General features: G+C 35.5%; 1 protein-coding gene across 1 annotated transcript in view; it reads right to left on the bottom strand.

The window, feature by feature from the left end:
* ATR (ATR checkpoint kinase) overlaps nucleotides 1–13,813 on the bottom strand; it is a 121,935-nt gene that overhangs the window by 29,075 nt on the left and 79,047 nt on the right. The window contains 7 exon segments of the mRNA XM_020970917.2: nucleotides 772–869; nucleotides 4,133–4,275; nucleotides 6,844–7,023; nucleotides 8,736–8,895; nucleotides 9,644–9,823; nucleotides 12,058–12,235; nucleotides 12,489–12,580. Of these exon segments, the coding sequence (XP_020826576.1) occupies nucleotides 772–869; nucleotides 4,133–4,275; nucleotides 6,844–7,023; nucleotides 8,736–8,895; nucleotides 9,644–9,823; nucleotides 12,058–12,235; nucleotides 12,489–12,580 (1,031 nt within the window).

Genomic DNA, 13,813 nt, shown 5'->3' with positions numbered 1-13,813 from the left:
ATTTTTAGTTTTCAACATTCACTTCCATAAGATTTTGAGTTCCAAATTAGAAGTATACATTTCTTTTAAAGTTTCAGAGCTTAAAAAAATCTTTTCTAAACCTTCACTTCTGAACCTCTGTTATAATCATATGCAAAGAAGATGTGTCTGCCTATTTCTGAAGAGGGAGGTACCCATTTAAGGCTATCAGCTGTAATCTGAAATAAACAGGATAAACAAACTCCTCTATATGTGGAAACTCCTTCAGATACTGTCACTGGCATTTAAAGAATCAGAATTTTAGAACTCTCATCAAATATAATCTCTTTACTGGGTTAGGTGGAAACTGAAGTCTGGACAAAGTATTATCTTAAGTCACAAAATTCTTCAGAGGCAAAGTTGTAAAAGCTAAGTTTATTTTTTGCATAGTCTGCTTAGCTCAAATTATGGGTAACCTAACATTTCCACTACACTCCCCATCAAAAAATGTGCTAAATCTTCGGTTAGTATGAATCGTCCTAAATTCACCTCTGCTTTTGGGCAGGACTCATCTGCCCAGATGTAGGAAGGCATACTTATCCAGGTAAGGACATGTTTTCATTTAGGGGCTCTAAAATATATATTATGTGACCAATATTCCTAGGAATCAAACTGCAGCTACTTAATTTGCCATTCCTCTAATTAGTCTCTACATCAAACTTTCCAAACTTAACAGATTATCAGTATAAACTTGATTTTATAAAAAACAATTTTCTTTTAAAAATAATTGTCATATTGTAGAAAAAGTTATACCTTTTTCCCATTCGTATGCTTTAGCACCAAAATCAAGCCACAGCGATAACATCCTAGGCATTGATTGATATATGAACTGGTTACCATATTGGAGAGACCTGTAATTGCATAGTCAAAGAATATTAGTACATCTTTCTTTTTACACTATAAGGTTTGAAATCTAGAGTACATACAGAATTCTGAAAAATCAATTAACAAGCACCTTATTAAACTTTTACTAAGAGCTCTTAGAAAGGCTCTTACATTGTGCCAAGCATTGGGAGTACAAAGAAGAAGCAAATACAGTTCCTGCCCTCAGGGAGCTTATACTTTAAAGAGACAACATAATATAAATAAATACATATAAGATACTTAAAGAACAGACTTTTAGATAGGAAGGAACTAGCAGCTGAGGGGATTAAGAAAGTCTTCCTGCAGAAAGTAGTATTTGAGCTAAGTCTTAAAGAAGCCTTGAAGTTATCTGATTACACCCTCTACCTATCAATGCCAAAGTTCTATCTTGCAATGGCTTTTGGCCAAGGTCAACTAAGTTCTTAGCTAGACCATGTTCTGTATATTCGTTCCTTAATATTTCTCATCTATCATTTCCTTTCTATTTTACTGACATTAAGTCTAGTCTAGGCCCTTACTGTTCCTGGTATGGTGGGAGCAATATTCCAACTCTTTCCCCATGAAAGTTAACCTAGTTTTTACCTGAAAGGTGATTAAAATGTTTCCTGGGGTTGACTGGCCCAGGGCTAAAGTTAAAACCATGCCTCCCTTAAAGCACCTTCCTGAAAGCCCCTGGACATTCTGACCTAGCTTCTGGATCACCTAAGAGCATAAAAAGGCCCATCTATGCGAGGCTGGTGCCCTTGACATACAGCATTTACATTTTCCTTTAGATTATGATGAGTCATCACACCCTGCCCTACTAAACAGGTGTGTTTCCATATGGAAATGAGATTATTCTTCTCAAACTAAACGCTGGAGTACCCTTGTTAAATATCCTACTTACGCTATGGCTAAGTAAACTTCCTTTTGTTAACTACTGAATGACCCATAGGCCATTTTTCATCCTAATGCTGATCAAGAAGTAAGAAGGTGCCAGCTTGTGTCAGGTCAGGCCTGTCCCTTAGGCCTGGAGAATCACTGAAGCAACTTCCTAGGGGGCCCAATGGCCTCCAATTTCTTCTTTTCCTGGTCCTGCCCATCGACACCAGACTATCTTTCTGAAATGGTGATTTCACCAAGTTGCTCAGCTTCTAAAAATCTGCAATGACTCAAACTCTTCAGTCTTCTACTTGAACATTTCTGCAATCTAACCCTTAATTACCAGTTAACAATTTTCCACTAGTCATCCCTTTTTCCCATCATGAACCAAGTGTTCCATGTAGATCTAGAGTTCCTTTTGTGTTACAGAGCTTTTTGGCAGCTGGCTGAAGCCTGCGGACCCCTTCCAAATTGAAGGAAATGTTAGAGGTTAGTAAAAACAAGTTCACAGAACTTCCTTGCCTTCTGAAATCTATACACAGGACCCGGGAGGAGTAAGGAGCAATCTGTAGAACCTATGGATAGACCCTTGATTTAGTCAGAGGTTCCCAAAGTGGGTGATACTTCCCCATGGGGGGTGCTGGAATGATCCAGGGGAGCGGTAATAGCCTCAGAAGCAACTGGGGGGCACTGAATAAAAATAAGAGGGTAGTGGATGCATAAGGAAAGAAGAGAAGAAAATTTTGAAAAACCGTTCATACATGTTTCATCTGTTGCATAACAAGGTTAAAATCGTAGTGATTACATTATTCTCCAAATAAACACACAAAATGCAACTTATAACCTATCAGTGGTCACGTCTACTGACAGGTCTTAACAAGCAAGTGTTGGCAGGACAGCACGTCGCACACTGTTGGGAAGTCCAGCATGCATTGGCAGGAATATGTATGTGTAATGACTTGTTTATAATATGATACTACATGGTTATATGACACAAAATTACATCATCAAAATTTCAATGCAGAAAAAACCCCACAAATTTACAATAAATTATTAAATTTAAGATGTGTCATTTAAAACAAATTATATTTTGAAATGATGCAAAATTCCAAAAAAACCCCCACCAAACAAACCCCAAACGAAAAAACCAACCAAACCCAAACCTTTAAAGAGTTAAAGATTTCCAGGGGGGTGCTGAGTAATTTTTTTTTTTGAAAAGGGGGTAGTAGGCCAAATAAGTTTGGGACTCACTTTCTTCCAAACATAGCATGTTTACTACTGCTTCTCTATATCTGTATCTATAAGAATTCTGGAATTTTCCCCTCCTTGCAACATTTTGCATGTAAAACTTTCTGAAATGTGCCAAACATTTTTCTGTCTCCTTAAACAATGAAAGCAAGATATTATTATACATTTTACAAAATCTTTCACAGCACCTGGAAGAATGGCAGTAGATACTCAACAGAAAAAAGTATATAAAATACAAATTGATATCCAAGATGATACCTTCTGAGGTATAAAGATCAAGTTCAGGCCATTATTTACAGCACGAGAAAACAATCAGCAAATTCACTCATTTTTTTTTCTGTTTACACTTATATTCTGAAGTAAAATATATAAAGATTCCTGCCTCAACTATAAGCCATCAGTAAGCTGGATTCATTAATGTCTGAATTTTATATTAGGAAGTGAGGCCTGGCCAATACTGATAGGTTAAAACCTCTGAACCAAGTATACTGCTTTATTAAAATAATTCTTGCTAATAGTTTGCTAAAAGCCAACAAATTGAACTATTTTGATCAATCTTTGCAAGTAAGAATTTAAGGTAAACGGATACAAGATAGGCAAGGATTATCAATATAAACAAGGTTCAACTTACAAATGAGACTGCTGTCCAAAATTTCATTTGTTGGTTGTTTAGAATTCAAAATGCATTTTTCTATAAAAACAACTTTTCACTCATTTCTCAAAATTAAAAATGTGCAGATTCAATGACTAATTAGTGAGAAAAATCTCCCAAGTCTAGAATGATATATAGTCATCTGCTATTATGAATGCAAATGTTCTGTTTCTTCCAAACCCTAGGTAACACTGCCATTTAATTTAATTTCTAATAAATATAAGTTGGTCAGCAGTATGGTAAATAGATAGCTTTTATTAAATATTTTGTATTAAAGAGCTTCATTGTAGACATTTTCAAGAATTTCCAGATTTCAAATGAGACATTAGAAAATTTTCAATTTAAATATCCAGTTAACAAATTATATCATATGTAAAGGAGGAAACAGAACCACTTAAATCCTAAATGCAATGGCTTGCTATCTGAGTATGTGTAAGCCAGCCAGCTCTACATATTCATCAAGCAAAAATATTACATTTTAAATTTTACCTTCCAAAGTGAAGAACGATATATCTTATCAAGTCTCCCTGCTTCTCCATTTTGTTGTCAGTGACCATGGGCATCAATTTGTCATAGTATTTGGCAAGATAAAAGTGTCCATCCTCCCATTCTGGCAAGAATAAGGTTACATCCTGAAAATGATAAATTGGAAAACTTAACCTTAGGAAATATTTAGAATATGTGACTGGAAATATGAACGAGAAGTCTTCCTAAAAGAAATCTTTAACCTTGCAGTAGGCAGTAACACCGGAAACACTTATTTAAAAAACAAACCTTAGTCATGTAACTAACAAGATGGAAGACTGGGCATTTTCTCTAGTCCTCAAAAACTCCCCAAAATAGGAAACTGTGCAAGCCGTCTCTGCAGAACAAGATATCACAGAGTCCAAGGTAAGACCCTGATGAGTTGGGCAGAGAAGCCTAATATCTAAGATGCTCACTCCCACACTGAGCAGGGAGAAAGGCACAACATGTTCCACCAGCTTGTGCTCTGGGATCCATTCAGCAATTGGTATATTGCTAAGCCAGCAACTCCATCTCTGCCCTCCTCTAGTGGCAAAGGGTGCCAACAAGTAGCAGACCTCAGCTATACCCACTCCCTTGCCAAAGAAAAGGAGGAGACAGAAAACTAAAGAATAGAGGGAAATGGGGCTTGTGAGCTCACTTGTGAGTGTGGAGTAAAGAGACTGATACCCAAAGAGACAGAAGACCCTGCAGACTCCCAGAAGCACATGAAATCACAGCATGATGTTCCCAAATGGTTCAAGAGACAAATAAGAATCTTGAAAACACAGGTTAAAAGGTAATGAATGGTAGAAATTATAGCCTACATAGTGGAAATAATTAGCAGAATAGAAAAACTGAGTCCAAGGTGGTAAGAAATGATAGACAGAACAACTGATCTTGAATACAAAAATACTGAAGTGAAGGACAATCTGGAAGAAAAGAAACAAAAGACAGTAACATTAAAAGAACACACAATCTCTATACAAAAGCAAAACACTGATCTTGAAGTTCACAGGATATGTTGAAACAATTTAAGTATTATAGGCCACCCAGAAGAACGTGACAAGTCAAAAAACATGAACATCATAATGCAAGAAACACAAAATTGTTCAGAATTTTTTAATACAGAAAATAAAATGACTATCAAAAAACCCCCACAGATTACTGCCAGAAAAACAAACTTTAGCTAGATTTTAAGACCTTCAGGGCATTTATACTATCATTACATTTCCATGGCATTTTGCACACAGTAAGTATTCAATAAAAACAGTTGGAAGCTGGGTGGCTCAGTGAACAGAGATGGACCTGGAATCAAGAAGAACTGAATTCAAATTCAGTAGCTATGTTACCCTGGGCAAATAATTTAAAACTCTGCTTGCTTTGGTTTCCTCAAATGGAAAATGGGCATAACAACAGCAACTATTTTCCAGGGTTGTGAGGATCAAATGAGATACAATTTGCAAAATGCTTAGTATAGTGCCCGGCATATAGTAGGTATTTAATAAATGCTTTTTAATTCCTTTTCACGTTGTACATAAACTCTTTTAAGCAACTCAAATAGAGCTCTTTGAATAAGAATCTCGATAATCATCTACATATAATTTAAGAAATAATTTGCCCATAGCATTGATAATTATCTTAGGTCTGCATCTCCAGATGCATCTTCATCTCTAGATCTTTAAGGAGACATTTTAGAAAACCTCTTTACATTTAGTGTATGTTAACAAACTTCGCCTACGTCTTATTCCTCTGCCTTACAGTGGGAAGAAGGGGCCTCTGAAATCTTGAAAGTTTTATTATCAGGGTTGTAAGTTCTAATAGGTCCTCCTAAACTAGAAAGGCTTCTAATACACATCCAGCAATAGAATGTATTTCTGTTGTCCCAGGACCAGCTAAGGTAAGTCCAGAGAGGCTTATTCTTAAAAGTTTGGCAAATAGTCTAATTTTTCTATCAAAACAATTTATGAATCTATTTGCTAAGTGGGCAAGAGATTTGAAATCTATGTATAAGTGAAAGAAGTACCCACTGTGAGTAAATCATAAATTGTTGAAGTACTGAAATGTAAGAGGGAAAATACATTATTAGTCAATAAGTAATGTTTTACTGAACTGAGATGTGTACCCCCAACCATAGACTGTTAGTTCTCCTCCTTACCAGACAAGTGATTTAATGATTATAACACCTGAAACCAGCCCAGAATTGAAATAACTTCTTTGTGTTAACAAATTGTAACCATAGCTAGTCTCAGCTCTTACAAATTTGTTTTTGTCCACTTACAGGAAATATAAATAACAGTAATTTTGCAGATTGTTTTCTAACTTTCTGATTTTAAAAAAACTTAATGACAGTGTTATTTTTTGTAAACACATATTAGGACACAAATAAATGATCAATAATGCTGATGTTTACCCATAATTTCAGTGAATATGTCCGTTTCTCATTCTGGAGACTTCTGAACATTTTGAGGCCACTGGAAAGATGAACAATCCAAATGTATATTCTGGCTTTAGTTTAGCATGCTGGTCAAGCTTAAATGTTTATTAGTCGAGATCATAATACTAAGATGAAGCCTAACTACAAATCTTAAAATATATAAAATATAAGATAGGAATTGTACTCTACTACCTGGTCTTGATTATTCATGTTAAAGTTGTAATTTCTATTGCAACTCTGCGTAAAGAATTCAACTTGCCTTATATTTTTTCATAATTGCGTTGCTTTCAGAGTTGGCTGTTTCTTCCATAAACCGACCCACAAGTAGCATAGCTCGACCATGGATTAACTTATTCTTGCTGTCATCTGGAGCTGCATTCTCAGGAAAACATAACTCAACTCCTTTCTGAAGAACAATTAATGCCTGGTGAACATCACCCTAAAAAAGATTAAAATGTTTTGTTTTAAACAAAATATTCTCGTCTGTAACAATAAAATGCAAAGTCCAAAGTGTTTGGGTTAATGTTGTGTTAGGGATCTGTAAGGATGTAGAGGGCCACAGACGGTTCATGAGATCTCACTGAAGGGCTGAGGCCCCTCTCAGGTGTTGGTCCATGAGCAAAGACTGCCTGGTTGGGTGCTCCATTCTATGCATCTCTAACTTCCCTAGCTACTCATTAGTCATTAACAGTGTATTTGTGATTGGTGGTAGGTAAGCGCACGGACTGTGCATGCACTGTCCTCGAGCACAGCATGGGTTATACATCATTGTAACATGAGACAGAGTTCTTGTTATTTACTATATAAATGAGTGCTTTGCTAAAAATAAACGGAGTTGCTGCCATCTTTTCTCCTGCCTCATCAATGTGTGTTCGGAGTGAAAGATCAAGTTGGTCTTGATTCTTCAGGTGATTGGGAAACCCTAGGTCCTAGGTAGGCTCTGTAGCCAAGTGAGAAAGTTGCGACAATGTTATAAATCGACAAGGTCATAAGTCTACTTAATGTCTACCACCATATGCTCTTCTGACTTGATTCCCTCTCAGAGTATTGAGGCAAATAACATTATGTTTCTGTAATAATAAACTCCTAAGGGCATAGGAACTTGAATATTATGTAAAATCCCATAGCAGTGAGTGTCATGAAACATGCAAAATGATTTTTATCAGCTAGTGACTCATGCTCAAAGATCGATTTTTTGTTTCTTGAAGGGAGAGAGATCACTATTTCCTGTTTTTTAACTAGGCAATATTTTTTCTCTTCATCAATAATCTTGTTTTTAAGAGGATTACAGCATCCACAACTGGTAAAACTTAATATCTAATATAGGTCATACTGCACTTGATAATTCCATACTAATGGTGAGTATCGGGAACTATGTAGTCTGGGAATTAAGTTCAGCTTGTTACACAAGCCCTCACCACCACCAGGTGTTTCAGTCTCTATGACCAGAGCTATAGCACAGCTTCAGCTGAATATCTTTTGCAGAAGCAAGAAAAGAGTAATTAAACTGGGAAATGCCCCTAGTAAGTTAGTCTCAGCCTCTGGGGCAGCAAAGGGAGAGAGGAACTCTCAGCTATGATCTAAGGAGATAAGAACTGAGCTAGGGATCAGGGTATCAATATGAGCCCTCAGAAGAAAAGGGATGGTCTCCCAACCTAAGGCCAGGAGCTAGGAGAAGAAATGGATTGGTTTGCAATCTCTCCCCAGTCCCCCACCCTCATAGCTTAATCTCTAGGATACAAAGAATAGTTTAAAATAATTGGGTGTCAACTACATTTAAAGTAGAATAAATAGTCCTAGACACCAAGTCTAGTAGGGAGATACATGATCGACACATGAAAAGAGTGAAGGTAGTATGGCTTTTGTCCAAGGCTAGGAAGGCACCCAGAGGTTTCCAAAAGATAAAGAAGGCAGGAACCAGGACAATAATAGCACCAAAAGCCTTCGGTTTCAGACAGGCTGTGGTAGGTAAATGAGGAAGAAGGCTGAAACAGGCTTAGGCATTATTTCTGTCATTAAGCAGGAGTAGGGTATAATCTCCAAACCTGTCACTCCTTAATCCTCACAAGAGAATAGCAGGCAGAGGGAGGCACAGGTAAGATAAACAGTATATTACTGGTCATACATTGGTGATATAGTCTTCTCTCTTACCTTGGACCACAGCCACTTTGCTCTTTCCACATATAATTCAGCAAGTCGCGATTCTCCTGCGTTAAGGAGAGCATTGTAGGCTGTCTGGTGATGGCCAGCCTTTCGAGCGACTCTGGCACTCTGCAGCCAGCATTCTCCAACCATTTCACTATAGTCTGATCTAGAGTAATAGTCCAAAGTGCATTATATGAATAGCTGAAGTGAAACATCTGATCTCACCATTCAATTCAACACCTATTTATAATGGAAAGTACTAAGATACAAACTGGGGAAACAAAGACAAAAATTAGAAACAGTCCCAGATACTAAGGAGGTTGCATGTAATTTTCCTTCAAAGGAATCTAATAAACACTCCTTTAAATGCTTACTTATAACTTCAAAAAATATTTACCTACTTTCATGTATTCTAGGCTCATGAAAATTGATTACAATGAATTGATCTGTATATAAAGGTAGAGAAAAACCTTATACACAGACATGAATGAACTAGGTTAGAGGTAGTAAAAATAATAATAATAATAATAATAATAATAATAATAATAATAATAATAGTTCTTTCCATTTCCTTCCACGTCCCAATTTGCAAAGTTGTTTCTACATTATAATTCTATGAAACAGATATTGCTAACATTATTATTCCAGCTTTCAAAATGAGAAAAATGAGGCTCAGATGAACTGCCTTTTAGTTGTACAGCCAGTAAATATAACAGACAGAAATCAATCTAGGTCTCTTAATTTCAAGCCTAATGTTCTTTCCACTAATCCACATTGACTATATTCCCGACAGAAGTGTACCTTTGATAACACAAAGGTAGCCACTGACTCAGATTAAAAATTAGGATGCTTAAATATCCCCAACAGTGAATTCACAAACTTCAACATTAAGAAAAGAAAGTGAAAAGTCAAACCTTTTTTTGAGACTTAATAAAGCTCGACGGAGTGCCAAAATAGGCTCTTTGGCTCGATAGGAATTTTGGGTCATTTCTAGACGAGCTAACCAGTTGAGGGAATCTTCTTGATTACTGTCACCTGTAGACTGCTGAAACAAAGGTCTAATACTATGTTCCAATTCACAGAGCATATGCAACCTAAGGGGAGAGATGAGAAATCTATTTAAATTAAAAACTTGTCATTTGGTCATATAAATCAAACCAATCATGAAGAATTAAATGACTTTTGAATTCAAAAGAATCAAATGTGCAGTTATAACTAAAGTAGTTCTTCTTGAGATAGTATGGCACAGGGGCTTGAGAGCTGGCCTCAGAATCAAGGAGACTTATGTTCAAATCCTGCCTCAGACACATCCTGGCCAGGTGACCCTTGAGCAGGTCACTGAAACTCTCAGGGTTCTGCGCCAAAAGAGTCAAACACATGGCCCGCAACACTCCTAAGTGTAGCATGAATCAGATTAAAATGTAATCCAGAAATACATAACAAAATAAATAAAAATGAAATAAAACATAGATGCCATATTTAAAACTAAGTCAATTAAGTAGTGTGCAGGGATCCTTCAATACAGATCAGTGTCTCTGATTTCTATTTGAATTTGATGCCACTGCTCTTGACAACTGAGACTTTAAGTTTCAGAGAAGATACTGACCAGCAGAGAAAGAAAGATCTTCCTCAACCAATTAAGTTAAATGTAAAGTCCCTATTCCTATTTATTCTTGATATATAAGTGGTAAACTTTTAACACTAAAAAATGGCATAAAACATTAATTTACAAAGTTAGTTCTCTGTTATTCTCCTCAATTTAAAAGACTAACTACAATTAAAAAAAAAGAAAAACTTCCGCACATAAGCAACACTACTAAAAAAAGCCAAAACTTCTATACAGATATGTAAAATGTCTGGTTTTATGATTAACATGACTATTTGTGGTAATCACTTTGAATTTTCTTTCTAATTGAGGTAGTTGGTGTTTTCTATAACTCCTTATAACCAACCATATAAATTTAAACATAAATAGCAACATTTATGGAGTACAAACATTGGCTGCAGTATATTAAAGCAACTATTTCTTAAAATTTAAGTTCCAGACCTGCCACTTTGGCTTCACAAAAATCTAATAAAGGGAGCTAACAATAAATATTGCATTCTGCAATACGCAGTTGTCCATATATACCTCTTGCAGATTAATAAATGAAAAAAAAACTCATTATAACATCAGTTTTTTTCTAAGTAACCCAAAAAATTTTAAAAAAAAAGTTTTTTTGTCATTTCCCCCTCGGGTATAAACAAATATGTTAGAATTTATTTTCTGATCAGATATTACGTCTCTGGAAAATACATGATAATCAGTCTATACTAAAATAGCACTAAAATATTTGATGTTCTTTTCTTTTAAATACCTGAGAAACTGTTTTATTATAGTTAACTAAAATTCATAAAACTGAGTCACAAAATTTAGGAAAATAATCAATAACCAAAAGAAGATGTCTGCAACTAGCAGAAGCTGTTTGTCTAGGATAATGACATAAAGAATACATTATTGAAGCAGATGAAACCCAGAGTAAGTTACTTTGGTGTCTTAAAAAAATGTACTGTCAGGGCAGCTAGGTGGGGCAGTGGATAGAGCACTGGCCCTGGAATCAGGAGGTCCTGAGTTCAAATACAGCCTCAGACACATATCACTCACTAGCTATGTGACTCTGGGCAAGTCTTTTAACCCCAAAGTAAAATAAATAAAATAAGCACTGGTTCAATGTGTGGAGGAAGAACATTCTAAATATTAAAAAAAAATTTTAACTGTCTACTAAGGCTCTATTCCAATGCATCATTACGAGGTGGAAATGACCCTAGATTCTCAAAAGGCTATTTGTTCTAGTCAAATACAAGCCATCATGTTCATCAACCTAAAAAGGTTTCAAGAATGGGTCACTTAGAGAATATATTTCTGCAACCAGAATAAGTTAGCACAAAGTACATTAATAAAGGGCTGACCATCAGGGGATGACTTTTTGACAACAGCAACTTGTTTTACGATCCACTAAAATGTGGAAGATGCACAATTTGCATCAAGTAGGAATACTCACAAAGATGAAGTTATAGACTTGCAAAATACTAGTGGCATTAAAAAACAGTTCCTTAAGTGCACCTCAGATTAAAAATGGTTGGTCAGAAGGTGTTTTCTTCTTAGCAAATACTAGTGATTTCAAGGTAGAAACAAATGATCACGGGATAATTCAATTTAGTCAGACATGATGTCATGTACCAAACATATCACTGACATTTACTGTGAATGGAATAAGTTGTAGACTTGTCAGGTAAGGTTTTAAAATAAATTTGCAAAAATACCAGACCTAGAGAAACCAAAAAGTACCTAACAATATATTCGTATCCTCGCTGGTAGGAGCCTCTTTCAAAACTTGCCGCTGAAAGAGGTACAATTTGTTCTGATCTGACTAGTTTCAACGTCTCATAAAAAGTTGTTGTATCCCTTTTTTTTGCTGATAACAGTAGCTGTCCCAGTCTCACACTCCATGTTGTTGACTTCCCATCTGAAAAATAAATTAAGAAAAAAGTAATTTCATATCATGTGACAGCAGTTAGTGTGCAATTAACTGTCTCATTTGGCAAAGTGCTTAGTAAAAATCCTCAGCTTAATTCATCTAAAGTTGTTTTTAAAATGAGTACTTCATCCTACTTTAAAGTATGTAAATGGAAAGACTAAGTATAAACACTGCCTGGCTACTTCTAATGCCAGAATTTTCTAAGTGTATTAAAACTGCTTGTATTTCAATCCATTTTTACCAGCTGCCAAATAGTTTTCCACTAAATCCCACTGTGACAGTTTCCAAGCTGCCTCCACTCTGTACGTGTTTAATTCATCTGTCCATTCAGACCTATTAGGAAAAAAAAACAAACCTCAATCATTCCATTTAAACTCTCAGTGGAGATTTTGAAAAAAATTCAAGAACAAAGTGTTTTGCCTATTAAATGTCCAGAAATAATTTAGTAAGTTCTAAATTTTCCTTTACTCCTAAGCAATTTTTTCCCCCCATGGTCATTTTTGTAGTTCTATTAGTCTATGCTCTAAGAACAAATTGTAGTTCCAGGAACATATATTAAGTTGTCATTATGACTGGTGAGTTGCTTGCTTTAAATAAAAAGACAAAAATCAATTATTGATCAATAAATATTTATTAAATACCTACTAATATATTCTAGCCACTGTCTTAGGTGCTGGGGATACAAATAAAAAAGTGATGTAGTCCCTATCTTGAATGAGTCTATTAGGAAAGAGATAAAAGCAAAGGGATACATAGTAAGTGGTAGTAGTAAAATTGTGTAGATTTTTTGGGAAGCAATTACTTGATTTGGAGACAGGGATTAAAAAAGAGTAAAGTCAATATCAGATTGAAAAGGAGGAAGAAGCTCATGAGGTCAGTCATATTAAAAAATGTAAAAACAGATCACGCTAAAGCTTTAATATGTCCTTATGACATACGCTGTCACTTTAAGGTTGCAAAGTGTGCCTTATAAAAATCGGCTCTTTCTTTCAAAGGCACTAGGGCTACAATTTTGATACTAGGTGTACAAGAGGGCCTTGGATTATAATCAATAAGCAAGGCTTTCCCAAGACATGTATAAAACAGAACAGGAACAAACTAAAGTAGCTAGTTACTTATGCTCTTTCTATTATTATTAAAGTAATACCACATATATCCATTCATCTCTTTAAATGTCTAAATATAAATATGATATACAGTTTATAGCACGGTTTGAAGAAATATGCTAGGTACAAGATAAATATTTTTAACCAATAAAATTCCTTTTTCTTTTCTCATTTTCGGTAACAAACTAGGTCTTTATGATTATATAAAAATGTACTACCACCAGCTTCATTTACTATATGTGCATCTTATTAAAAAAAATTTATTTGCTTCCTTTGAACTAATAATAATTAGTTCCAGAGCCATGTGTATTCATGTTTGCTACTTCCCTGTCTCTTTTTGGAAGGGGAAACAAGTTTTCTCATGATATTGGCTCTATTAAACACTGCTTGGCATTTAAGATGGAGGAGAGATATTATGCAGGTTAACTGGACCTGAGTCTGCAATAGCAGAGATGTTTCC

Source organism: Phascolarctos cinereus, unplaced genomic scaffold (genome assembly GCF_003287225.1).
Source record: "Phascolarctos cinereus isolate Bilbo 61053 unplaced genomic scaffold, phaCin_HiC Scaffold_7;HRSCAF=346, whole genome shotgun sequence".
NCBI lineage: Eukaryota > Metazoa > Chordata > Mammalia > Diprotodontia > Phascolarctidae > Phascolarctos > Phascolarctos cinereus.
Note: the sequence above shows the minus strand (reverse complement) of the source record. Positions and strands in the feature narration are given on the sequence as shown.